The 25,767-nt window shown below is 39.2% G+C and overlaps 3 protein-coding genes across 3 annotated transcripts; 2 read left to right on the top strand and 1 right to left on the bottom strand.

Moving 5' to 3' along the window:
- Window positions 1–8,443: 8,443 nt before the first annotated feature.
- On the top strand, window positions 8,444–13,340 carry p4htm (prolyl 4-hydroxylase, transmembrane (endoplasmic reticulum)). Its single transcript, XM_034219191.1, has 9 exons — window positions 8,444–9,257; window positions 9,362–9,443; window positions 10,202–10,392; window positions 10,502–10,598; window positions 10,973–11,135; window positions 11,219–11,404; window positions 11,619–11,709; window positions 11,876–11,999; window positions 13,055–13,340. The coding sequence occupies exons 1-9, from the start codon at window positions 8,925–8,927 to the stop codon at window positions 13,270–13,272; spliced, it is 1,485 nt and encodes a 494-aa protein (XP_034075082.1). The 5' UTR covers window positions 8,444–8,924; the 3' UTR covers window positions 13,273–13,340.
- A 413-nt stretch (window positions 13,341–13,753) lies between these two features.
- Window positions 13,754–22,330, bottom strand: slc26a6l (solute carrier family 26 member 6, like). Its single transcript, XM_034219189.1, has 19 exons — window positions 20,341–22,330; window positions 20,045–20,184; window positions 19,772–19,882; window positions 19,382–19,557; window positions 19,129–19,293; window positions 18,409–18,561; window positions 18,032–18,114; window positions 17,562–17,709; window positions 17,335–17,448; window positions 16,965–17,042; window positions 16,751–16,846; window positions 16,513–16,619; window positions 16,275–16,344; window positions 16,101–16,193; window positions 15,625–15,735; window positions 14,836–15,258; window positions 14,357–14,411; window positions 14,123–14,268; window positions 13,754–14,033 (listed from the first exon to the last, which is right to left on the bottom strand). Exons 1-19 carry the CDS (start codon window positions 20,475–20,477, stop codon window positions 14,007–14,009), a joined length of 2,433 nt encoding a protein of 810 aa, XP_034075080.1. The 5' UTR covers window positions 20,478–22,330; the 3' UTR covers window positions 13,754–14,006.
- Window positions 21,962–25,756, top strand: kbtbd12 (kelch repeat and BTB (POZ) domain containing 12). Its single transcript, XM_034219190.1, has 6 exons — window positions 21,962–22,067; window positions 22,681–23,837; window positions 23,921–24,191; window positions 24,370–24,520; window positions 24,749–24,946; window positions 25,034–25,756. The coding sequence occupies exons 2-6, from the start codon at window positions 22,765–22,767 to the stop codon at window positions 25,201–25,203; spliced, it is 1,863 nt and encodes a 620-aa protein (XP_034075081.1). The 5' UTR covers window positions 21,962–22,067; window positions 22,681–22,764; the 3' UTR covers window positions 25,204–25,756.
- The last annotated feature ends 11 nt before the right edge of the window (window positions 25,757–25,767 follow it).

Genomic DNA, 25,767 nt, shown 5'->3' with positions numbered 1-25,767 from the left:
AGAAAAAAGTCAGAATTCTGAGATTAAAGTCAGAATTCTGAGATTAAAGTCAGAATTCTGACTTTTTTCTCAGAACAAAAAATAATAATATTTTTTTCAAATCCTCACAAATTTTTTTTTTATGTGGCCCTAATCCTCTTCCGTATGTGTGTGTGTGTGTGTGGGGGTTGGTTGGTTGGGGGTGACGGTTTGCAAAGTAACGTAACGATCACTTCGGTTAGATAAGTCAAGTAGACCATGCTACACTATACGAAATACTCTCTTACAAAAGCCCTGCATTTAAACATGTTAATGTTACTTTAGTAAAAGTATGCTAGTATAATTAGGAAAGTGTTGCTAAAGTAGACACAAGTTATACTATTATATTATATCATTTGATTTATTGTTATTACCGATGCACGAGTTGACTTAACTGTTGTAGTTGGAGCTCATTTTGAACAATGAGCTAACTAATTATTACTTTCATAATGGTGTAATGTGCCAACTATTTTCTACATTAATAGATGAAGGTCTGGTTTGTTCAAACTCTCAAAATAGTAGGACCAGAGCCCTAGAGACTCTAGGGCTGAGTAGGACATGCTGTCATTAGTCCGAAGTGACACCTTTACAATGTTAAAGCTGTTAGATAAATGTAGTGACGTAAAAACTAAAGTATTCAAGATAGTGTAGTGAAAAAGAGATGTTTTTTTTTTTTTTAAATGTTACCAAAACAAAATCTCTTGTTTTGGACTGACAGTAATAATTCAAGAAATAGTAGATAAATAAATACACACATCAATTTGTTGTGGATGGAACACAACAAATGGTGCTCTTACCTGTGATGCCTCCTCCACACATTATAACCAGACTGTATCATTCAAACTATAAGTAACAGTTCTAGCTACTTGACTTCAGACAAACAATTCAAAAGACAAGATCAACACAATGTATTGAAAGACCAATCTTTATTTCTCTCCTTTTGTTTGTGTTATTAAACCCTGTCAATCTAAAAAACTGAGCAACTCAACAGTTAACTTTATATTTATTATTGTCCAAAGCATCTATTACCAGGGTTCATACACTTTTTCACCAATGATTTTCAATGACTTTTCCATGACCTTTACCTAATTTTCCATGACAAAAAAAAAATTACCACTGAAAATGGTTTATTTGAACATGGAACAGGAAAATAAGGTCTGCATATGAAACATGTAGTGCCTATCTAAAACAAATCAAATAGTAGGCTTACTAGCTTCTACACGCTGAAGCAACTGCAGTCAGGGAGGCAAACTCATCAGGTATGAAAAAGGTGACAAGGATCCGAGCCCCCCGACCCCACGGAATATCGGCTTTAAAATGAGGAACAGAGGATTTTAGCAGTCAGAACAACTAAAGCAGCAGGTAATAATAACAGAAACGCCAAAAAGTCACATCTAATAGAAATATATAAAAGCATTTATTTTAATTGTGTAGCAGTCAGTTTATAATTCTGGCTGTTGAGCATTTGAAAATGTATTTTCATGCCTCTGTGCAAGGCTTAGTCTTTCTATCTTTATAGCCACTGGTGTAAAGTAACTAAGTTCATAAACTCAACAAGTACTATACGTGGGTACAATTTTGAGATACTTGTACTTTATTTAAGTATTTCAATGTTTTGCTACTGTGTACTTCTACTCCTCTACAGTTCAGAGGTACATGGTGTACTTTTCCTCCACTACATGTATTTAATCCCTTTAGTTACTTTACAGATGTGGATGAATGATGTGAAATCTAATCAAGTGTTAAATCAGACTTTAGTTCCACCTGGAGTAAATTCACAAGCTACCCTGCAGTATACAAAGTCCTTCAAACTAGCTGCACCTTTACCAGCTTTGAGAACACTTTCAAGATCAATCATTATAAAAACCTATATATATATTATTCTGAAATGGACCAATCTGCTCAATCACTACTTTTACTGTCGCTACTTTCACTATATTTTGATGAGAATACTTTCTACTTTCACTTGAGGAACATTTTGAATGCAGGACTTTTACTGTGATAGAGTATTCCTACACTCTGGTACTTCTACTTTTACTCAAGTACAATATCTGAGTACTTCTACTTTTACTCAAGTACAATACCTGAGTACTTCTACTTTTCCTCTAGCACAATATCTATATTTATACCACCTCTGTTTATAGCCTATGAAAAAAACTATTAGAAAACGAAGGCTAAAGCTAACGTTAGCAGATAGTGACAATGTATGCTAGCTAGCTAGCTAGCTAGCTCGCTCGCTCGCTCAACGATTCCTTAAATAATATTGCGACAGAAAAACTTTTCAGTGCACATCACGCTCTGCCGCTCTGCTCTGAACACTTGAACGGCCTGTTCTAACAGCTGTTCACCAGCGGCTCAGTCTGTGCCACAGTGACTACTCGGTTACATGTTACACAGTTACATTTCCATGACTTTTCCAAAACTTTGGGAAAAATATTGTTTTCCATAACTTTTCCAGGGCCTGGAATTTGCATTTTGAATTTCCATGACTTTTCCAGGTTTTCAATGACCGTACGAACCCTGTATTACACTATTTGTTCCCCTCTCATATTCACAGGATGGATGATTAGAGACTTTGGGGGAAACCTCAGCTTTATGAACGTCCTGTCTGTTGCGTTGGCCAGAGAGGGCTGAGGGTCTTTCCCTGCAGGCCTGAGGGAGGAGGACCAGACCTGATGGAGGAGGACCTGCACCACCTACAGAACTTAGCCCATGCTGGGCATAGCTGTTACCACCTGCACAGGCCTAGCCTGTCAATTAACAGATTAACATTTAGTGTAACTTATGTATATTATTTCGTTTTTATTTTTAAAAAATGGTGATGGTTCATGCTTGATAACTTTTAGTTCACATTTCAATAAATTGTATTTGCACTCCTTTTGTCCGTTATTCTTGCTGAAAATGTTAGATTACACATTCACATCTGAATGAAGATTGGCACCATTTATTTGTGACGTTGCAAACTCGGCGGGACAAGGCACAAGTGATGTGAAGCTCATAAAGTGAGGCAAATGCATTTGATCAGCTGACTTTTTTTTTTTGCCAAACTTTATAGGCCTGACAATAATCACACTGTCTCTGAGGTGCAACGTAAAACACAAAACAACACAAATGAAGTTCCTGTTAGACTAGAAAACTATTCAGTGTGCAGGTCTTTGTGTTACAATACAAGTGTCTCTTAGTGAATGTCCTGTACTGCTCTTAAATCTCATAACATCAGCTTCTCCTTTCCCTCTTGGATGTTCTTCTGGACCCTCAGAGAAAGAGAACATGGTGAAGCAGTCCTGTCTCTCAGGCGTGTCCTTTCCTAACAGAAATATCAAGAAACATATTATTGCAGAGCAAGTGTGTTATTTAAGAAAGAGGTGTGTTTGTTTGTTCATAAATATAATGATTTTTTTTATTTTAATGTGTTTTTTAAATCCAACAGTGTACTGCAAAGATAATCAGATTATGAATAAACCGTTTTAAATTCATCAACATTGAAATAAATGTATTATTAAAATAATATTTAACTGTTATCAAAACTTAGTGCAACTGTAGAAGCTTGCTCTGTCCGGTTGTCTCACTGAAAGACAAAGGGTCGCAGCTCTCACTATGTTCAATAATATTTGCCTTAAAGATCAAATGCAAAGCTTTTTGTATAATTGCCAGTACAATCGAAATCATATAGCTACAACACTATCTAAGATATTGCAGTATTAAAATCGGAGATAATATGAGTCTGGCAATGCGCGATATTAATTTTGTTCAACCCCCAACACCAAGTCTGACGATTTATTTTCTCCGCCGCTCCTCCGCAAGATGGCGGCGTGTGACGTCAGATGTGCCAAACATATTTCCACCTGGCTTATCAATCACAGCGGCTTCCGCCGATAGTACAACTAGTTTCGTCTATCATGTCTGATTCTGAGTAGACTATAGACTAAAAGCTTTAGGAATCCAAACTATAACATATAATAAGTACCCTGTATCAAGATTGATGCAAAACAAGTGAAATTTGACCTTTTTAGAGAGGATTAGAAAAATAAAGTCCAGGCGGACTCACCTCACAAGGACGAGGTGGATGGGAATTTGTTCAATGCCTAACATATTTCCACCCGGCTTATCATGTCTGATTCTGAGTTGGAGGCCACCCAATATCTGGAGTATGTTGTCGACATCCAACCCTATCTCTACGAGCCTCTGATGTCGAAGAGGAAATACAAGGAAACGTCACCTGATATCACCGATGAAAGTGCTGATGGTGATGATTAAAGTTCGCCAAGTTCGAGGGCTTTTTTGATGCAATGGCCTAATGAAGTGATTAGAAGAATGTTGGGTTTTCTAAGTGCTCACAGTCACTTTTAATTGCACGGGGGGCATTTTTAATTGTGGCAGGAGGAATAATAGTGGATTTAATCCCTATCATAATGCATATTGTTCACACTTTTCCGTTATGAGTGGAGGAGCGATGAATGAGCTGCGGACAAACTACAATGCTAACAGTGAATTAGCCCCGAGCGAAAAATGCTAACCTTTTACTGCACCGAAAATCACTCCTAGTTCCCTTATTACTTATCCTAGCTCCACATCCAACACATTGTTTATGATCGTAAAGACACATAATCTAACGGTGCCCACCTCTATAAGCAATAAAACTTAATACAACTGCAATTCCGTTATCTGCGTTATCTGCTGTGCTCCGTGCGCTTTGAAATCTAATCAAAAGTTGTTTACCTCAATTCTTTGTCGTTTCTGCATCGCCCGGCTCTTTCGTTCTTTCAGTGGTTTCTTGTGCTGAAATATGGAGGGGACGGCTCCGGGTTTCAGCCTCCGACGTGCTATTTATGCTTCTGCACCAACAGACTTGATGATAGCAGGATCAACCTCGTATGCATCACACGCGAAGTGATCAGAACACAACCTGCTCCATTTTGTCGGTTGCCATCCAACACGATTCACTAACTAAATCCATTTTTTGCGGATGATTTGGTCTTTGGGAAATACATGAAAAACTCTCCCAGATCCCGCACCGTTCGTACAACAAAAAGCACAACAATAACCCATGTTAATTCAGTTTTCTTGTCGAAAAACTTGTGACCGAGACTGCCGAGTCGGGATGTTTGGTCCAGAGACTGTTTGGCATGTATGACGTCACGCGCGCGGAGGCTGCTGGGAAGGTCATGTCAGAAATTCAGACGGCTTTGGGTCAAGTTTTGTATCAATAAAAAGCTTTTTTTCGGGTGTATTATCTCGATTTAAATTTTTTTTTAAATACAGGCAGTCTTAAAAACAACATTTCTATAAAAATGTAGCATATTTGGAAGCTTTGCATTTGATCTTTAAATACATTGAAATGTGAAAGTTGAACAAAAAAGTGATGTTGCTTGGTAAAATGTAAATGTAACCTTTTGCTAAGAAAGTCCACTCAACATCACTGATGTGTGGGTGATCTAGTATTCACTCAGTCATGTTTAATGGCATGTATATCAGTGTATTAGAGTCATTACTTTATGCATTCTTTGTAAAGCATGAAAAAGGTGTACCTTGGAATCCGTGCTGAAGTTCTCTGCTGCTAGGAGTCCAGATCTGTCTCTCCTCCTCTGGTCCAGCCTGTCTGGATCACCTTAAGGACACTTTGAACAAACAGATGTAAAGTTACATGCGTGGGTTAAAGACTTCTTTACATGCAAACTACTTTTTATCTTCTTTTAAAAACAGGTCATAATCTTATTGTTATACTTCAGAAATTGCTGGATATCACAGTCCTTATACTGTATCAGTTTGATTGAGTATTATTGTGTAGGTCCTTTTTATTTTACTGTTACTTTGGATGAGGTTTTCATGAGTCAGTCAAATTAATTTGTTTTCAAATGCCATATTCATATGCATCACACACGTAAGGGTAAGACACAAACCTATTGAACAAATGCAATGCAATGGATAAGCTTAATTTCCACTGAAGTCACAGATAACGTCATATATAATATTTAAACAAATCATTTCCTTGTCACTAAAGCATTGACTACGCTATTCATCGTCCTTAAATGCAGGAATTAAGTTACATGTTCCGTTGTACAGCCACGATAAGGCTGTTTCTCAAGTGTGATGATAATACAATTAAAAGAGGCATTGGTAATAATATTAAAAACAACAATGTTTGGGTCGTTCGTCGGATAGGCGGTTAGCTGCAATAAATAACTCCAGTTCAACAAACCATATTACAATATCTAAGGGAGCGTTATTTCTGGACCATCTTGAAATGTGACGTTCATATTTTAAAGATACACACATTTCATTGTGAGGTTGATTTAATATACACTAAGCCTCTCTTCAACAATACGTTGAAGTTAGCTAGTCTATTGTATGCTATAGTAGAGCATAGCGAATTTAAATGAACCTTAACAATGCATACAGTAACCTAAATAGCAAACTAACTATCTAACGTACAAGGATGACCTTATTTTAGCAACCTCGCACAGAAGCCTTTTGGTATACAGTAGCATCCCACTTAATGTTTTACACTCTTGGATGCTACGCATAGCATCGTTAGCACAGATGGAGCTACGATTGCTCAAATGCTAACCCAACTCTAAACATTCATTAACGTTAGCTTAATAAAAACACCAGTAACATAACATAAAGTACGCAGGGTTGACTTACCGAAGAAAATGCATTCATGGACGGTCTGTTTCAACCGCAGATAAATCCTATATTTGCAGGACGAATAGTCCACCAGGAGCCAACACAACAAACACGGCCGAGTTCAAGTAGTGTTCTCCTCATGCGCTGAGCCGCTGTAGCATCACGGAGCTAACCGTGAGACAGAGGAGCTAGGAGCAGCAGTCCCGTTGTCATGAAGGGGGAATCTAACTATATACAGAATATGTTTTTGTAGATCCAGGCTAGAAACATGTTCATTTTCTGATGTTAAGTTGGACATTTTAACAAAGGGTCTACGTGAATTGCTCCCATCTGCATCCATCGCCTATAGTTTGCAGCATTGGGCTTCACCGCACTGTCCCGGGGTTTGCCGCTTGGCTCTGATAGGCCATAAATCGGTTTGATTGCATTAGGGCTCGATTGCTTATCCTGTCTGAGTAGCCCGGATGAGGCTGCATCGCAATTTTTGACGTCGAATTTTACACACCGAATTTTTTGACATCGAATTTTAAACACCAAAATATTTGACGTCGAATTTTTTTCACTTGAATTTTTGGGATCTGAATTTGAACATTCGAATTTTTTTAACTTGAATTTTCACATTTTTATTTCACATAGATAAATTCGGAGCAAAAAAAATTCAGATTCATGATTTTCAAAGTAATTATTTTCAATGCTATAAATTCGGTGTCTAATACAATTCGAATACTTCTGTCTCTTGTTTGCTTCCATAGCTTTGCGCTTTCAGGTTTGCATCAGTGACATCTGGAAACGGAAAAAGCAGGTTTATTGCTATGGATTATCAGAAATCATTTCAAAGGGACCAAGACACATTGGATTAACCTATGGATTAACTTCAGCAGCGTTTTTATCGTTTTAATGCCATTGAAGACCACTTTTGACCAGACAACGACACAGGTAAACCATGTTAGCGTTTTTAGCTACCTAGCGCCACATGTTTTGATGTCTGTTTTTGTTTATAAAATCGCGAGTTCTAATCATGGAGTGATAATGTCTGTACCCATCGATTCTGTGTCATCTCACGATGGGTTCGATGTGCAGAAAGGATAAATAATAAGGTTTTATGAGTGAGTTTCGGTGCAGTAATCTGTTAGCATTTTTAACTCGTTGCTAATTTAGAGGCTCAGCGTTAGCATTGTGGGGGTTTTTTTGGAGAACATTTTTTTAAAATGATCAGTTAAATGAGTTTCTTCCCGTTACATGGATATAAAACATTCATAGTTTATTCAATGTTAAGATGCCACTGTTTCCTGCAAGATGTTGAGGGAGGGCCCCGGTACCGGAATCTCTCGGGTTTAACAGATATGTCGGCATCGTTGAAGCTCTTTCACTGGCTGTCTAGGACACTCGGAAGTTGCACACTTTGAGCGAAACTAAGATGGTCACCGGAAGTGACAACTATTTTTGTCCATATTTGCTACATATTTCGGAAATATGATCAAAAGTTTGTTTTTGTAATCCTTTCTCTAACATGCCCCTAGGGCAAACCACAGTAGTTAATGCAAAATTAAAAAAGAATACAACAACAAGTTAAAACACAATAAAAGATAATAAAAAGAAGAAATGAATCATTATTGCTAAATGTGTAACTGTGTGAACTAACATGGTTTCCTTACAAATTGGATCTATATTGTTACAATATATCATATTTTGTTTCTAGAGATTCAAAATGTATGAGAGAGAGTAGAGAGGTGGTGTATTATTTGTTTAGTTCACCAGAGGTCAGTATTGCACAGTCGGCAGACTGTTGATGTGAACAACGGAGCTCGGTCGTAAATAGTAGAATATGCTGCACAGCCGTGGTGTTTTGTAGTTTATGTTCACAGGTCGTGTTTATTTTTATCTTAAAGGGTAATCATCGTACTCTGTTGATGCTGGATCAGGTTTATGAGAAGCGCTCCGCTGTGTTTTTGGATGCGCAGTGCGCTTTGCTCCCGCTGCTGACTGGGACTGCTGCAGAGTAAACAACACTGTTCGAGCCTGCTGCTGTCTGTGGACCAAAAGCACAACGACACATAGCCAATGATAGTGGACTCTTCATCTTAAACGAGAACGTGTATTGTCATGAATGCTCCATGTTTTTTTTCAGTGCAGCGGAGGAACTGGCTTTCTTTTTTTAATCAAACTGTCAGTCTGCACATCTGCTACCTTTAAGAAACAACCAGATGCTCATTACATCGTTTGAGTAGTTGCATGTATTTTGCTGCTGGGGAAGTATCGTCTCCTTGAATTTCGGGAAAATGAGCGACAACCAGGAAGCATCAGATGCTGAGGACACGACACCGTCCGAGAGCGCGACCTTGCCGCTCCGGCCGCACTCCGACCGCCCCACTTGCAACAAGACCGGCGTGTGCTCCCGCTCCTACTTCGTAGTAGTGATGGTGTTTTTTCATGTATACATCATCAATGTTATTGCACTGCTGTTTTACGTGCACTACAATAGCGGGCAGGAAGATACCAGCCAGGGTCGTGATGCTCCGAGCAGCAACCAGCAGCAGCCCGAGTCGCCACGTCCGCCATCAAAGCCCGAGTTTCTGCGCGTCAGTTCTCTGACAAGGATCGAGGGGATTAGGGTGAGTAATGTGAACATGTTTGCATCAATCCCACTCTTTCATCTGTGTGTTTCTCTCTTAAACACTGTAGCAGCACTACATCACTTCTCTGATCTATCTCTCAGGTGGGACACGTCCAAAAGGTGTCACTGATGCAAAACAAAGTGCATGAAATGAGGACTTTGAGTATGAAACCTCTGCTTTTTGGTAAGAAACAAAGCACCCGTGTATCAAAACAAATTTGCAGCACACCCACATGAGCCTTCATTGCATAGAGGTAGGCCTATATATAAAGCTTCAGTGGCAAAAGAGGCTTATTTTTCTTCTCCTCAAATCAAACATGCATTCATAACACTCTCCACCCCCAAACACATAACCTATTAACAGTTATGTGCATGCTGAGGTCATATGCAATATAACATATGTCAATTAGGTCCTGAGGCAACTACTGCAATTAAGGGCTTATAGCTGACAGATATAAACTAACAATATAAAACATACAAATTAAGTTTTTAGATGTGCTGAAGTAAAGATGGCACAAACGTTTTTAAGTAAAAACATTTAGTATACTCAACTGTTTTTATTTACATTTTTTGTTCTCTTTATTAGTGGCATGTAGTGGTATAACAAACATAGATCAACTATACAGTAGGGTTATATAACTGTTCTAATGTTTGTGTTATTGTTTACGCCAGGCATCATGGGTCTGCATTGTTTTTAATAAAATAAACTATCATTTTGAGTGTCAATTAAATGCTGATTATTTTCTCGAATAAACCCTTAAACGAAACAAGAAATGTCACAAAGGACAGGTTTAAAAAAATATTTTAAAGGTGACTAATTAGCAAATCCTTCAAGTGGAGAAAGGTTTTGAATACTACTTTATAAAAGCAATGATGTTTTATCTTTTTTTAACCCAAGAGTAGTCTGTGTGTAACTTTATTTGTCTCTGTGTTTGTCTGCAGAGATCCCTGGGTTTTTGTCGGATGATGAGTGCCGTGTTGTGATGCAGCTTGCACAGCTAAAGGGTCTAATGGAGAGTCAACTGATGGTGCAGGAGGGTCAGGAAGAGCTGGCTAAGGAGCTCAACCTCAGTCCAGACGAGATCTTCAACCTTCTTGATATCAACCAAGATGGACAGTTGCAGCTTCATGAGGTGTATGTCTGTTTGTGGATCGTGGGCATGTTCTGTATTAATGTATGACATGCACTAGTTTTTGGTTCAGAGTTAACTCATCCTGTCTTCACTATCATGCCTCCAACAGATACTGACCCATTCTCGAGTAAGGGACGGCATCTGGCTCACACCGGAGAATCTGCGAGAAATCTATACTGGTCTCAAAGCTGACAAGGATGGCGATGGTAAAAATTGGGCAAAGAAACTGCACTTGTTTTACAGAAATATATCTATTTCCATATTAGTTTTAGATTTCTTTTTTACCTCATTGTTAAATTAGTCAACTTATTTAAATAGAATTCAACAATATTATTGTTTTAATTTCTATTATAAGGATTATTATACTAATGATTTGATTAAAGGTTTGTTTTATCTGCATTTGACCTAACAGAAAGAGCCTCAGCAAATAACCCTATATTTCCATTTATTCCAGTGAATACAAATTGAAGTTTCCACTTTGAATATTCCCAGGATTTTCAACGCTAAGTGTCAATGATGCATGAAATTAAAACGTACCCAAGGCATCAGGTTGATATGTGCATTCACATATCCTGGACAGGTTTGCTGAGTCTAGAAGAGTTCAGGCTTCTGAGCAACGATGCCTTCCAGCGCTTCCTGCTGCAGCGAGGGGTGAAGAGGAGTCAGCTGGTGAGGAACAGCAGACACACGTGGCTGTATCAGGGCAAAGGAGCACACCAGGTCCTCCAAGACATCAAGACAAAGTAAGCAAGTCTATTCCTGTAATAACTGGGTTATCACAAATAACAATTTTAACATATTTTTTCTTCACCTTTCTCTAACACAGGGTGACTCGCCTCACTCGGCTCCCTCCCTCATTAGTGGACCTCAGTGAGCCGCTACAGGTGGTTCGGTATGAGCAGGGAGGACACTACCATGCCCACCATGACAGCGGCCCTGTGTATCCTGAAACTGCCTGCACGCACACACGTCTCGCGGCCAACATCTCCACTCCTTTCGAGACGTCTTGCAGGTGAGACAACAGTGTGTAGGCCAACCAGATCTGAATTAATCTGTGCAGTGTGATTACTAAACTCCATGTTGAAAGCCTGCATGGTAGTTTGTGGGATTTAACTTGGGAAAAATGTGTGTGCTCGTCTACTGCTTACAAAGTGTTTGTACAGTATGTGTTTGTTTGTTTGCACCAAATGTGTGTGTGTCAATTTAAATCTGTGTTGCACACCTAGGTACATCACAGTTCTCTTCTACCTGAACTCTGTTGAGGGGGGCGGGGAGACCGCATTCCCTGTGGCAGACAACAGGACCTATGATGAAGTGGTGGGTAATTGTGTGTGGGCCTTGAAATGTGTAGGGAGAGCCTTGGAAAAGTATTGTGTACATACTGTGCATGTCTTTCATATCTGTGTTAACTCACATGTTTGGCAGTGAGTGCAAGGCTTGGACGTTCAGAAAACTGTGTCACTGAGTTTAGTGTGTATTTTAGTCCCTCATACAGAATGATGTGGACCTTTTGGACACCAGAAGGAATTGTGACAAGAGTAACCTGAGGGTGAAACCTTCCAAAGGGACAGCTGTTTTCTGGTACAACTATCTTTCGGATGGAAAAGGTAGGATTCCCATTAAAAATCACACTTTTTAACATTATGTGGCAATAAAGATGCTAATCAGCAAACACTCATTTCAATCAATTTAAGAGCACATTTAGAATTTTATTTTAAATTAACAATTTTCCAGTATACACATGCCAGCGCAAATATCAAAAGGTAAAGTCTGTTGACAAATAGTTTTCAAAACCTTACACAATATTATTGAAAAGTAAACAAGACTTTCAGTCCTCAGCTCAGATCGCAGCTCTTCAAATGTTAAATGCTAGGTAAATGCTAATGTCTCTATGCTAACGTTCATCAGGACAATCCAAACGTGTTAGCATTAGCCATTTAGCACTAAACACACAATACAGCTGATTCAGTCATTTGAATTTGACACATTAGCCTCATTGTAGCACTAGATTACAAGTCAGAGGATCACCAAATTCATTAGGATACACTGTCTAGAAAACATGAATTTCTGTTTATGTCACTGATTAATTGAAAACTCTGACCTGATCATTACACCAGATAAAAAGGCCTGAGGGTCATCAAAGTGTTGTCACACTCAATCCAATAGTTGCAGAGATATTTAGTCAAAACGATTGGCCAGCCTACAGTAAATCCTAAAACTGTATTTTAAATGTCATACATCTTGGCAATTCACATGTAAGTATCACAATTTGGTGGCACAAAATTAGAGTAAACATATTAACTGGAGTCAAAGTGTTCAGATAAAAAATTGGTGTTGTAAAGATTAAAGGTTATCTAGAAAGACAGCTACAAACTGTAAGAATACAAAGTCTGAGTGCACTATGGTTGATTTCTAGTAAAACTAATAAACTCAGGTGTTAGCTACAAGAATAAAATTTCATTATCTTTGTCAACCTATCATGACAAAGCAGTTTTGTAACCAGAACATCAGTGTGAGCCCTAAAAAACAGACATGATAAAATCATGCTCATCAACATTAAAGGATTTATCATGCTCATTTTCAGGTTCATAACTTGTGGGGGGAGCGGAGCGAAATCTGAATGGCTTGTTGAGTTAAATTATTATTTTTTCTCTCTCAAAAGGTTGGGTAGGAGAGCAGGATGAATACGCTCTGCATGGAGGGTGCATGGTCACCCAGGGCACTAAGTGGGTTGCAAATAAATGGATCAACATCGACCCGGATTACCAGCGGCAGGCTCGCTACCAGCAGCTGGTTTCACAGCAGCCAGAGGACGATGATGATGAAGCTCTGACTCTAAACCAGGACACGCAGAGTTCTGATATCCATCAAGACTTGTAGCTCATAAACCAAAATGAAAAAGAAAACCTACCTAGCCTTCCTCAGTCATGTGCACAAAGTCTTTGGCAACATCCTCTGTGGCCAGTATGTGGAGACAAGTTTTATTCAGGGAATGAGGTCACAGTGGGTTTATGCAACTGTAAAGAGATGCTTTTGTTAAGTATTGCTCAGATATTGTTATCCTGTTATTTTTTAATCCCTCATAATTTACCATTTTAGGAATGTTGTATTAGAAACTCTTTAAAAGAGTTAGGACAAAAAAAATTCCCTTTGCATGCATTAGCTCCACAGATTTAGCTGTTGCTATGAGCAGAAATTGCACTTGAAAATTGAAATGGCTACTGTAAACATTTCAATGTCCTACGTTGTTATTGCTGCCATTACCAAAAAAGGCTGACTCACTGTCACCGTGATGCATGTTGTCTATGTTTGTTCTTTGGATTCCTCGTTATTTTCTACCAAATTCTTCTTCAAAGGTATCGTTTGGGTGTTTCATGGATTTTATTTATTTTTTCTCTACAATGCACTCTATCTCTCTTCCACATTGAATAAAAACTCAATAAAAGATCATGTGTCATCAGTTTTCCTACTTGAAAGATAAGATGTATAAATATAACACAACAATTGTCCATCATTACTTTATAAATACAATTCCATAAAAGATTTTGACTGCCCCCCCACGTTGAGACATTTCTTTCCATCTTCAGCGCTGGATGTCCTCTGGTTAAAAGCCCTTAAAGTTTTGTGCCATCGTATGTATCCTGAAATCAATCAGAAAGCAGTTTAGTTTAATCAAAATGTTAAGTATCAACCTTGCACGTCCACCTGGACATCGGCTGCACATACTCACCACTGATGGCTCGTATCTGGGGATAGATGTGGCTCCGCGGTGGTTCAGACAGTAGAGCACAGCATCATGAACAGAGACAAAAAGACTTCTCTTTGTAATCGTCTCAGAGAAGAAGTCACCAAGCTCTAATTGTTCCACCACAGGGGCTGAGGAAAAAACATTTTACATACAATTTACTACCACAGTGGAGACTTTTCATGCAGTGCAGGCTACAGGAAAAGTGGGTTCACTTACCTTGACAACAAGCAATGTAGATATCTACATCAATCTCACTGAAGTCATGGATAATCTGCAAAAAGGAAAATGCAGAATATGTATGCCGTTTGTTCCCCATTAGTTGCAACTAATCACCCTTATTAATTATCTCACAGTTAATCATCAGAGTTTATGTAACAGTTAAAGAGTACTATACATTATGTATATAATAAACTCCCATTTCAGTGACATCAACACCAAGACAAAGTTAAATCAAAATCAGTTTTGTTTGTGTTGAAGATTTGTCATTCCCTTATCAAAAGGATAGCAAGGATTTTTTATATCCTTAGCAATATAATTATATGTCAGGTCCAGGTGTTTTCAGATCTGCAAGTAAAAAACTCAACAAAATATAATATAGGTCGAGTAATTTAAAGATATTGTAATGTGGACATTTTCGAATGACAACTTTAAAGGCATTTGTCCTTAAATTAAATATTTCTCACTTTAGTACTTACATTTTTGATAGTCTTGATTGCCACTATGTCAATGAAGTTAGCTGTGGAGAGGTCGATAATGATTGAGTGAATATCCCAGCTCCACTTGCCCAGTGACCCAAGAGAGATACGCTCCAGATCGCGGCTGAGCGTGTCATCGCTGCTGGAGTCCAGGGTGGTGGTGTCCCCCTCCTGCAGCTCGGAGATGGACCCTAAGCTGGTGCAGTCTGGTTCTCCTCCCTTCAGGTACTCCCATCTGTCGGGGGTTCGAGGAGTAGTTGGGATGATGAACACTGTCCCGTTCTCCCTCTCAGTGCAGCCCTGCTGCTCTCTGTCAGTAACATCCCCGTCCACACAGGTGTTTCTCCAGCTGCCGGCCTCTTCCTCCACAGAGAACACCGGCGCTCCAGATAGATGTTTGGCTGCCCTCTGTGCTGCCCGTCTCTGAAGAGGGGTACGAGAAACAAATCAGTCAAACTCCTTTTAACAAAGAGGACTTTTTTGGTAGCTTGATCATTGGTCACCTGTAGGTTTTTCCAGTGTTACTCTTCAGCCATTTACTTTAATTATTAGTTAGTTGATTAGTCGAGTAATTTACTAATCCAAACAATTATCGACCAGCCATTTTTACATTTCATAGATAAAGCAATTAATTGACATCATTAATAAATAATTTGATCACCATTTGCAGCCCTACTTTTTTTAATTCATAGGATTTGGGTGCAAATCTTTTTCACTGTTCATTAAAATCTTTACTAATTTTTAAAGTATTATTTTTGCAGTTGTATTATACATCTCAAGCGTACACACCTCTTTTTTGGCTTGCCTTTTTGCCCGCCTCTCGGCCCTCCTTTCTCTACGTCTCTGTTTGGCCTCCTGCCTCTTCTTATAGATAATCATTTTACTGATGTCAAGTCCACTCTGAAAAAAGATCAACAAGAAAAATAATACATAATCTGCATCTTTTAAAAATATTAAGGAACAAAAACAAGATATTTATGCTTTGTCTAAAGTCAAAGATGAATCTTGATTGGGCCAAATTTGACCCAGTCACCCAAAACAATTCTGCTGGGTCTTCCCAGACCCGAACACCAAATTATACACTTTTTTTTTAGAGACCTTCAGACTTGGCTAAAATGGTCAAAATCAGTTTTGTAGTGTTTATATAAAGCAAAGCATTTGAAGGTGGCATATTGGACGGATTCTTTGGCAACATCCTCTGTGGCCAGTATGTAGAGACTGGACTGATTATTTTACTTTGTTTTTCACTATGAAAGAGAACAAACCTTTTCTTTCAGAGCCTCGATGTACAGATCAGCATTGGCAAAATAAACTGTAGCAGAGGAGCGAAATATAGTAACACCAGGAACATCTCTCGCCTGTAAAAAAGCAAAAGGTTATTCGCATTTTTCTTGTGAGTGTGGGAAAGATCTTATTTACGGTTAGTCCTCTTGTTTCACCTCTCTGTGGGTCTCTATATCCACATACAGTTCTGTACCTGGAACGTTTCCCAGAACAGAGTATGTTGGCCTTAAAGGAATAAAAGACAACAAAATATTATGTTTCTATACAATATTATTTTTGCAATCTGGCTACATTTGCATCCTAACACCATTGGCTTATATATATTCTCACATACACAGTATAACTCAGATACTGAAGGGAGAAATAATATGATAAAGTTCAGAGGAGTCTTACATCTGAGTTCTGAAAATGACAGTCAGCAGAGCAAAGAGGATGGATGCTACCAGACCCAGATCCAGATTGAGCAGCAGTGTTGACACCCAAGTGACCAACCACACCATCTGGGGGGGTGCAGCATGATAATGAAAAGGAAACAAGAATAATGGCTGTTTCTAGATTCAACACCACACTTGATTATGTTGCAGTTGTTTCTTGTACAATAGTTCAAATGAATAATAATTTAACCTCTCACCAGATCGATCTTGCTGCGTTTCCACAGTGTAACAATGTCCGAGTGCTGCTTGAACATGCCCTTTAGGTTTACAAAGACAATCGCTGCAAGGACAGCCTGAAACAAGCACAACCAACATGATTAATAAGAACAATCCATTACAATAACATCTCATGCATTAGATATTAACTTTAAGTCTACTTTGTAGTGAAGAGGAGTGTTAGAGTAACAGAACCTTTGGCAGCTCCTGGAACAAGGGTCCAAGTTTCAGTATAGTCACCAACACAATTAGAGACGAGGCAACGGCGGCCATCTGCAATAAAAACATGAAGTTTCTGGTTGTTTTGAACTATTTGTGTTCAGAGCAGTAATGGTAACATGGTAACAAAAATAACAATGTTGCTGTATTTTGAAAGCCAATAAAAAAGTGTTCGATTTTCCTACGTACACAATGTGGTTTTATTTAATTAAACATTATTTGCTTTTTACTCTTACTCAATCATCCTTAAATGGGTCATAATAGAGTATAACTACTGCATGTTGCATGTTCACAGTACTTGTGAGGTCAAGCTGATATAATCTTGTTACTTCTGCTGCTCACTCACTTGAGTTTTCCCTCCGGTGGTTTCTTGAATCAGACTTCGAGACATAGAGGAGCAGACGGAGAAGCACTGGAAGAATCCTCCCACCGCATTACTGAGACCCAGCGCCACCAGCTCCTGAAGCAGAGTGGAGAAAGAAACATTTGAATGAGAAGAGAAATAAAGTGTGAGAAAATGATTGTACACTAAAGGTATCTGCAGAAATAAAGTTTATTAAAGACATTATTTACCTGGTTGCTATCAACCTTGTATCCATGTTTCAGTGCAAATGTTTTGCCAAGTGAAATAGATATGGCATATCCAACCATGGCCAATGCAAAAGCATCTCCAATAACCTCTCCAAAGAGACTTGCATCTGGAACACTGGGAGGACTTAGACTGGTGAAAAGGTAGAGGAAAAAATAAATCAGTTAGTAATAAACAATAGAGCTTCAACGTTTAGAGGTATAAACAAAGAAAATAATCCCCATCAATTAATAGATGAAGAATACCATTTCATAAAAAAAGTAGAAATGCTATTTTCAGCCTCTAGGTTTGGTACTGACAATTACAAACATACAAATGATAATTGATTAATCTAAAAAATAATCAGCAGATTAGTGGGAAATGAAAATGATTGTTGGTTGCGCCTTGCAAAACAAGATGGGGAATGTGACTCAAAAAAGAATTACAGCAGTATAAAATAAATCGAAATGCTTACCCACTAGGAATTTCTCCAACAACTGAAATAGTGTAGTTTCTGTTCAAGTGGGTATAGGCTGATATCAATGTCCCCGCCACAATCTAAATCATAATTGGAAATAATACAGATGAAACCACAAACAACACCTTTTAATCCATTAACAAGAATCATTAAAAACCTGTTAACCATATGCTAGAGGTCAAACTAATTATTAGCCTTAAAGAATCTCAATTTTTGCTGTAAACTGCACAAACTCAGAGGCCCAGGCACAACTGCTGATTCAGCTGCTTAGCTTTCTGTGTCTGTGCTTTTTCAAGCTGCAACATCAGCAGCAGCGCAGAGCAGAGGTGATAACACAAAGAGAGGCCAGAGAGTGTGTCGTCTTATCAACTGACTGTGATGAGCTCCACTGGGATCGGCACTGGCAGCTTTGGACTGATGAAAGAGTTGAGCTCCTTCGCTGCAATCAAAAACACCATGGACACAGCGCTGACCACCAGTGTGGGAAGATGAGTGTAAGGCAGCAAGGAGCAAACATCCTTCAGAGTCTGAAATGGAAAATAAAAAGCAGTAGGTGGTTATGGCTTAGTCCTGTAAATAATAAAACACATACATGCTTTGATGCACACAACAAATGATTTTGAGTCATAGTAAACATCCCTCAAGGGAGACATGTTTTCGTACTGGCTTGTTTTATGTCAACAGGATTACAGAACTACTGGCTCAATGTTTATTGAACTTTGTGGAAGTGTATTCACATCTTTCTTGATAAATTAAATTCACCACAGTGACCTTATTGTAAATGTTTTATATAGTTTTTATTCCAATTCAAACCTATAACGTCCCATCCCTAATATTATTTAATTGATCCCTGATATGTCCAACCTCAGCTATGTCCTATTTCAAGCCTGAAATACATTACAGTTGGAGAGAGTGTCTTATAAAGGAAGTATGTGTGATATAAATATATTTTCTTACATAAAAGAGATAACACATTTCAAAGATTTCCAGTTGAATACAAGTTTAAATACAATTATGACAAACGCACAACAACCTTTTTTGAGTTGTCATTCTTGGTAGGAAGTAATCAGAAGAAATGACTTGATAGTACTCACATACACCATTGAAAAGGGACCACTAAACCGTGTTGGTGAGACTCCAAAGATGTACTTCAGTTGTGCCACCACAGCATGAGCTGAAGCAGCCGTTGTGTAAGCCCGCACCAGAGGCTCGGACAAATACGTTCCCACAAATCCAAACTTCACCAAACCCAGAGCCACCTATGAAAACAATCAGGTATGTAAATGTGAGTTTTGGCAGCTTCAACAACAAAATGGCGTGTTGTGATTTCAGCTAAAAAGTTCAGACCTGAATTAGTCCTCCTAGGACCGTAGTAGCAACCGCTACCTGCACCCTGTATGAGTCCCTGGCAGTTATGTTCACCTCTGCAGTGACGTTGGTCCCATTTTGTATGAGGAAATTCACATCTGGAGCAAGTCTCTCTGTCACACTGCCCACCATGATGCTGAGCACAGTAAATGTCCCTGAACACAATGAAGAAAAGTATTATTACAGAGGTTGTAATGATAACGGTGTAACGTCTCTTTTATTATACTGCATATAGCTTATTTTAGCATTTAATTAAAATAATAGCATATTTTGGTCAGTTTATCCTTGCTTTATAACATATTATTTGTTATATTGTGTACCAGTACTGCTCTATGTGCTCTATTAACTTTCAATCTCTCTTTTGAATACCGATAGAGATATGACGTGATGTTCCAAAAAAGAAGTAGATCAATGCTGGATAGAGGGACGAGTACAGCCCAAATACAGGAGGTACGGAAGCCAACATCGCATATGCCAAACCTGTAAGAAAACACAAGTTTGGTTACACCAATCTCAGTCTTTACTTATGAATATTTGTATGAAGCTTTAGCCTTTTACTGGATTAAATGATGGATTAAAGTTGAACTAGTAGGTTTTTGTCATTCACCCTTTAAGTCATGAAATAATGGACCATTGTCATACCTTGGGGCAGGTGCATTATGCCCACACTGATGCCGGAGATGAGGTCTGGCATGCCATAGTCCCAGACTGAGTATTTGGGCAGCCAGTACAACACCGGCAAGCTGCTCATCACGCTGTGTTTCAGTTTGGGTACTGTACATCTGGAAGAGATGTGAAGGATATAGAAACAAGTTTTTATATTGGATAAAGCTTAAAGGACAAATAACTGAAATGGGTCTGTGGTTATCTTTGAATAGAAGATCAGACCATTCATCTACATCTAAAGTAGAGTACATTTGCCATGAAATGTGTCTTACCTTAAGGAATCTTTTAGGCGTTTAGTTAGAGAAGATTGATTGTCAGAGTGAGTTTTTCTCTGCGTTATCTCTTCCAGTCTCTGCTCATCCAGCACCTCCCGCTCCACAATGTATTTCCCAAATCTGCGTGAGTCCATTGGTCTGAATCTTTGCAACTTTTCTTACCCTTTACTACTGATGCTCCTGTTCGTCTGTCACAAGAACAATTGTGCATATGTACACCATATTGCCTAATGGTTAACTAAAGGAGGATGTTAGGTTGGAAAAAGCTAACTGTTGGGGAAAAATTCTCCTTTGCCCTCTGACACAGATGACCAGCCTTGGCATCTGTTATCTCCCTTAATTAAGGATGGGGCTGCTTCAGCCATATGTTGTTGTTGCCAGTTTATGACCAGGCACCTTTCGGTCAAACATAGTTTATTGTTATGGGGACAAAAGGAACGCTTCCTTTTTGGGGCTTGTTGACTCCAAGGTGTGAAATCTTCGAGGCCATAAGCGTCAGTTGCAAGTAATTCAGTATCCCCATCTGTTTAGTCTATCTAGTCAAGAATGTTGATTACTCTCCTCCAAACTATAGTTAAAAGGTCTATCCAGAAAGAGGCGCTTCAGAATTGATTATGGCAACTCTACCGTGTAGTCAGACCTCTGGTTCTGGACATGCTTTGTGAATTCTCTGGCCAATACTCCAAATAAACCATCAGTGTTTGACATCAAAGCTCCAGCTCTCCTCGTGTCTCCTTTTGAGTCTGCATTGCACCACAGAGGTTTCCCCAACACTAAGGATGTAATTATGGTGTTAAAGAGGACAAATATTAACTCTGGTGAGTCAATGGATGTTTGACAGGCATGTTCACATCCTTCCAGTTTTTTTCCCATTCACTTGCAAAAATGGAGGTAATGAAGCATGAAAAGTCTCCTTATACTCAATGCATTGCTCATGGAAAACATCTGAAACAAAAAAAAGAAGTCCAAGTAGTATGTGTGTATGTATGTATACAACACACATGCTTTTCAATAATTCTCCTATATGTTTAATAACTATGGCTATGGAACCCAGTTGTTGTTTCTTCATTGGTAAAATGTCTCTGTATCCGCTCTATTCTACAAACTGATATTTACGTAATCGTTAGATATTTTTTACATACTTGCTCTGTACCAAGGCCTACAATAATTTCTTTAAAAAATAATACATTGAGTATATAAACTTCCTTTTGGTTGGTGCAAAACATTTCTCAAACTTAATGGACAATGTGTGATTATTGCAACATGTGGGCAGAGAGCACACTGGGCCTTTAAGAGAGTGCCGTCATGAAATCTGAATCCGAACTCGAAGCAATGTTTCATTTCAGTCCTTCCAGAGTTGCACATACGTGACTGAGGCAAACAACATGTAACATTACTTTACTCACTAAGTACAACATAATCCCAATAAATCTAATAAAGAATATCAATATAATTCAATGTATGTCTCTATCATGTCTTAGATTACAAGTTAACACTGTCCTGACCAGGGAAACCTTCTGACCTACTTGCTGTCGGCAACAACACTGTCTATTTTGGGTTGGCAGCTCAGAGGGCCACAGCAGAGGAGGGGGTACTATCTTAGTGTCCTGCAATCTCTCGGACCTTCTCTAACACAGCTGACTGACCAATTCAGCAACATCAACAACACATGGAAATGTACTCGTCTTTTTAGACTGAAGATTACCAAGGAGCTAATGATTATGGTAAGGCTTTAAAAGGGCATGCTGTAATACAAAGGACAGATGTGGTGCTAAGTTATAAGAGTGTACAGGCTATATGGACAATGGTGGTGGACATTTGGCTAGTATTGAATATATTTAAGGCTAATAGAAAATGTATATTTTTAGAATCAGAGCAGCATTTTGATTACCGTGGCCATAAAACAACAATAACAATGTTATCGCAATATAAATAGAAGATAATAATAATGATATTAATAATGCTAATAATACTAAAAATAATCATAATGATTAAAATAATAATAATATTATAAAAATAATTATAATAGTTATACAAATATAAGCAAAATGATCTTCAATTGTTTGTCTGTTTTTGGCACATTAGTCTAATTTGTGCCAGATAGAAGAAAAAAAACGAAATCATTATTTATAATGTATGTAATATTATTTGTGTGTTTTTTAGATGACATAACATTTATTTTTAAATATCATGGTTATTACCCATTCTGGTTTATTGGGATATTCTTTAATGTTAACAAATGTTGAATAGAAGTTTTAGTATTAATTATACTTTGAACTACTGTTTCTTATGATATTGATGGCTTCTAAATCATTTGTTTTCTTCTTGTTTTTCTAGAGAAAATCTCCTGACCAGGTGTTCAGATTGCATAACACTTCCTAACTTTTGTAAATATTATTGTCACTAAAAAGTTGAGGTAAAATGGATGTTACTTCCAAACATGGGCTGGTGCTGCTCAACCAGCTGAGGAAGATGAGGGAGAGCGAGCATCTGACGGATGTGGTGCTGGTTGCTGAGGGAATCAGCTTCCCCTGTCACCGGGTCGTTTTGTCCGCTTTTAGTCCTTATTTTCGTGTTATGTTCACCTGCGGCCTTCGCGAGTGCAACACTAGAGAAATAGTTCTGCGTGACACCCCTGCAGACAGCCTGGCCCTCCTGCTAAACTACATGTACTGCTCAGATCTTGCTCTCACCAACGCCAATGTGCAAGGCATCTCTATTGCATCTTTTCTCCTGCAGATGGACGACGTCTTCCATCGCTGTCAGCTGCACATGACCGAGAACATGGATGCTTCCAACTGCCTCGGTGTGTATTACTTTGCCCGTGATCTTGGAGCGGAGGATTTAGCTGAACATGCTCAGCGCTTTCTTGGGCAGAACTTTGTCCAAGTCTGCCAAAATGAGGAGGTCCTGGAGCTGGAGGCCCATCAACTGGGAAAGCTGCTGACCTCTGATGACCTTAATGTTTCACAAGAAGAGACCATCCTGGATGTGGTCCTCCGCTGGGTCAGACACTGCACTGTGGAAGATGGAGAGGTCCGTAATCTGCACCTTCCTGAACTCCTGAGGAAGGTCCGTCTGCCACTGATACACCCTAACAATTTGAAAGAGGCGATGAAGAGGAACACGGCCCTGCTGTCTGACGCTGAGTGTCTTGAGATGCTCAATCAAGCCTTGGATGTCACAGCGATGCACCCCTCAGCAGCGCCACGCAAGCTAAAGCTGCGCTACGGCATGGAGACCACAGACCTGCTGCTCTGTATTGGAAACGATGGTGGTGGGATTAGATCGAGATATGGCAGCTTTGCTGAGCGCAGCTTCTGCTATGCCCCATCCACAGGCCGAACCTACTACATCACTTCACCTCGCTACGCAGAGGCTCTGGGGTTTGTGTGTGCCGGGGTTGTTACTGAAAAAAATGACATTATAGTCGCAGGAGAGACAAGTGCTCGCAAAATGGCCCGACAGAAAGACATTAACGTTGAGATTTACAGGTAAGACATTAGATGACACATTTGATAAGTGTGTATTTGCTTACCCCACTCAGATGGCACTGATTGTTTTCCCTGTTGGCCAGGTACAAAGTGGAGGCGCAGGGAAGTTGGGAGTGCCTGTCGTCAGCAGAATACCGAGACTCCTATGCTCTGGCATCACTGGGGGAAACTCTGTACCTGCTGGGGGGGCAGATGAAGCTGAAGAACCAGCTTCTCATCACTAACTGTGTGGAGCGGTGGTCTCTGCAAGGAGGGCCGTGGCGCAGTGCAGCGCCCCTGCCTCTGCCTTTAGCCTATCACAGCGCAGTCGGGATGAAAGATCGCCTTTATGTGATCGGGGGTCGAACACCACAGGTAATATCAAAATATCTTAACATTATTTTAATGGCTAAAAAAAAAAAAACTTACAACCATTTTAGTCATACATTTAAAGTGCATGTGAGACTTTTGAGACCTGCCAAAACCTTGAGTGTCTGTATGTGACCCCTCTCTGACTGCTTTGTCTCCCTCTCCCTCCCCTTCAACCACCCAGTCATACCGGACGGATGATGAGCCGGACCGTCTCAGTAACCGACTGCTGGAGTATGATCCAAACATAAATAAGTGGACAGAGTTAGGACCCATGAAGTACTCAAAGTATCGCTGCAGTGCCGTTGTACTCAATGGTGACATTTATGTGATGGGTGAGATTATGAATTGTTTTCTTTTTAATCTCTCTTGGTATGCAATATTTTTGATGATCCTTTTAGAGGGTGTTGACTGATAGCACATTTTCTATAGATATTACAATATTGTAGGGAAACTCTGATTGTGCTGCACTTATTCTGCTAAACAAATGGAACTTTATTGATTCATGTTAGAAATAGTTTGAGAGAATTAAGCCATTTGCTGATGAAATATGGATTTTGCAGGTGGTATTGGTTGTGAGGGCAGTGACTGTGGGCAATCACGCCACTGCCTTGATGCTGTGGAGATCTACAACCCAGATGAAAATAAGTGGAGGGATGGACCTCCTCTCCCATTCGCACAGCTCTCTCTGCGCACCAATGCCTCAAACGCAGGAGTGGTGGGAGGCAAGATCTATGTGTGTGGATACTACAAAGGAGCAGGTAAGAAAAAATATCCGTATCCATTTAATTAAAAGTGCTTGAAAGATGTTTCCATGGGACTGAAATCTGTTTCATTACTACTTTTAGATCGTCATGACGATATAACAAAGGACATTTTGGAGCTGGATCCGTGGGGGGGCCGGTGGACTGTGGTGGCTCGGCACGCTCTGATGCATGATAACTATGACGTCTGCTTAGTTGCAAGTCTCAACCCGAGGGGACTCATGTCCCCACCTGCAGACTTAGTTAAACAGTGACCCCCCTCTCAGATCAGGCCAAAGTCTGTGTTGGAGAATTAGCAAAGGAAATGAATGATTCATTATTAATGCACTTAATGCTGGGCTAAAGGCGTTCATTGTTTTCCTGCATGGAAGAGGATCTGCAGTTAATGATTTGCACGCTGTCGCAAGAGATTCTCCTGTTAATGAGAATACAAAAGAACATTTGTAAATACAGTTATTGTCATTTTGTATCTTATTGCGCAAGATCTGCAGAGATTGATCCCCTAAAACCTGCAGCTGTGTGGCACAAAATTATCAAGACATACATATATGGTACAGAAATATAGAAAAAAATAACTCCATGGGTCGCTTAATCCAGAATAATGTTTGTGTCTAAAAACAATGACTGAAACGATTATGCCAAGGAATTTTCTGTCAATCAATAATTGTATGGCAATGTCAATTTACTATAAATAAGTTGACATGTCATACATAGTTGATATCGTATTCATTAATGAGTTTGTTCTTTTTATGGATGCTTGCTAAAGCAAATGTGTTCTGCTAATAAACAAACTACACGTTAACAATATTATGGAAAAC

Source organism: Gymnodraco acuticeps, unplaced genomic scaffold (assembly GCF_902827175.1).
Source record: "Gymnodraco acuticeps unplaced genomic scaffold, fGymAcu1.1, whole genome shotgun sequence".
Taxonomy (NCBI): domain Eukaryota; kingdom Metazoa; phylum Chordata; class Actinopteri; order Perciformes; family Bathydraconidae; genus Gymnodraco; species Gymnodraco acuticeps.
This window is presented reverse-complemented; position numbering and strand designations above follow the sequence as displayed.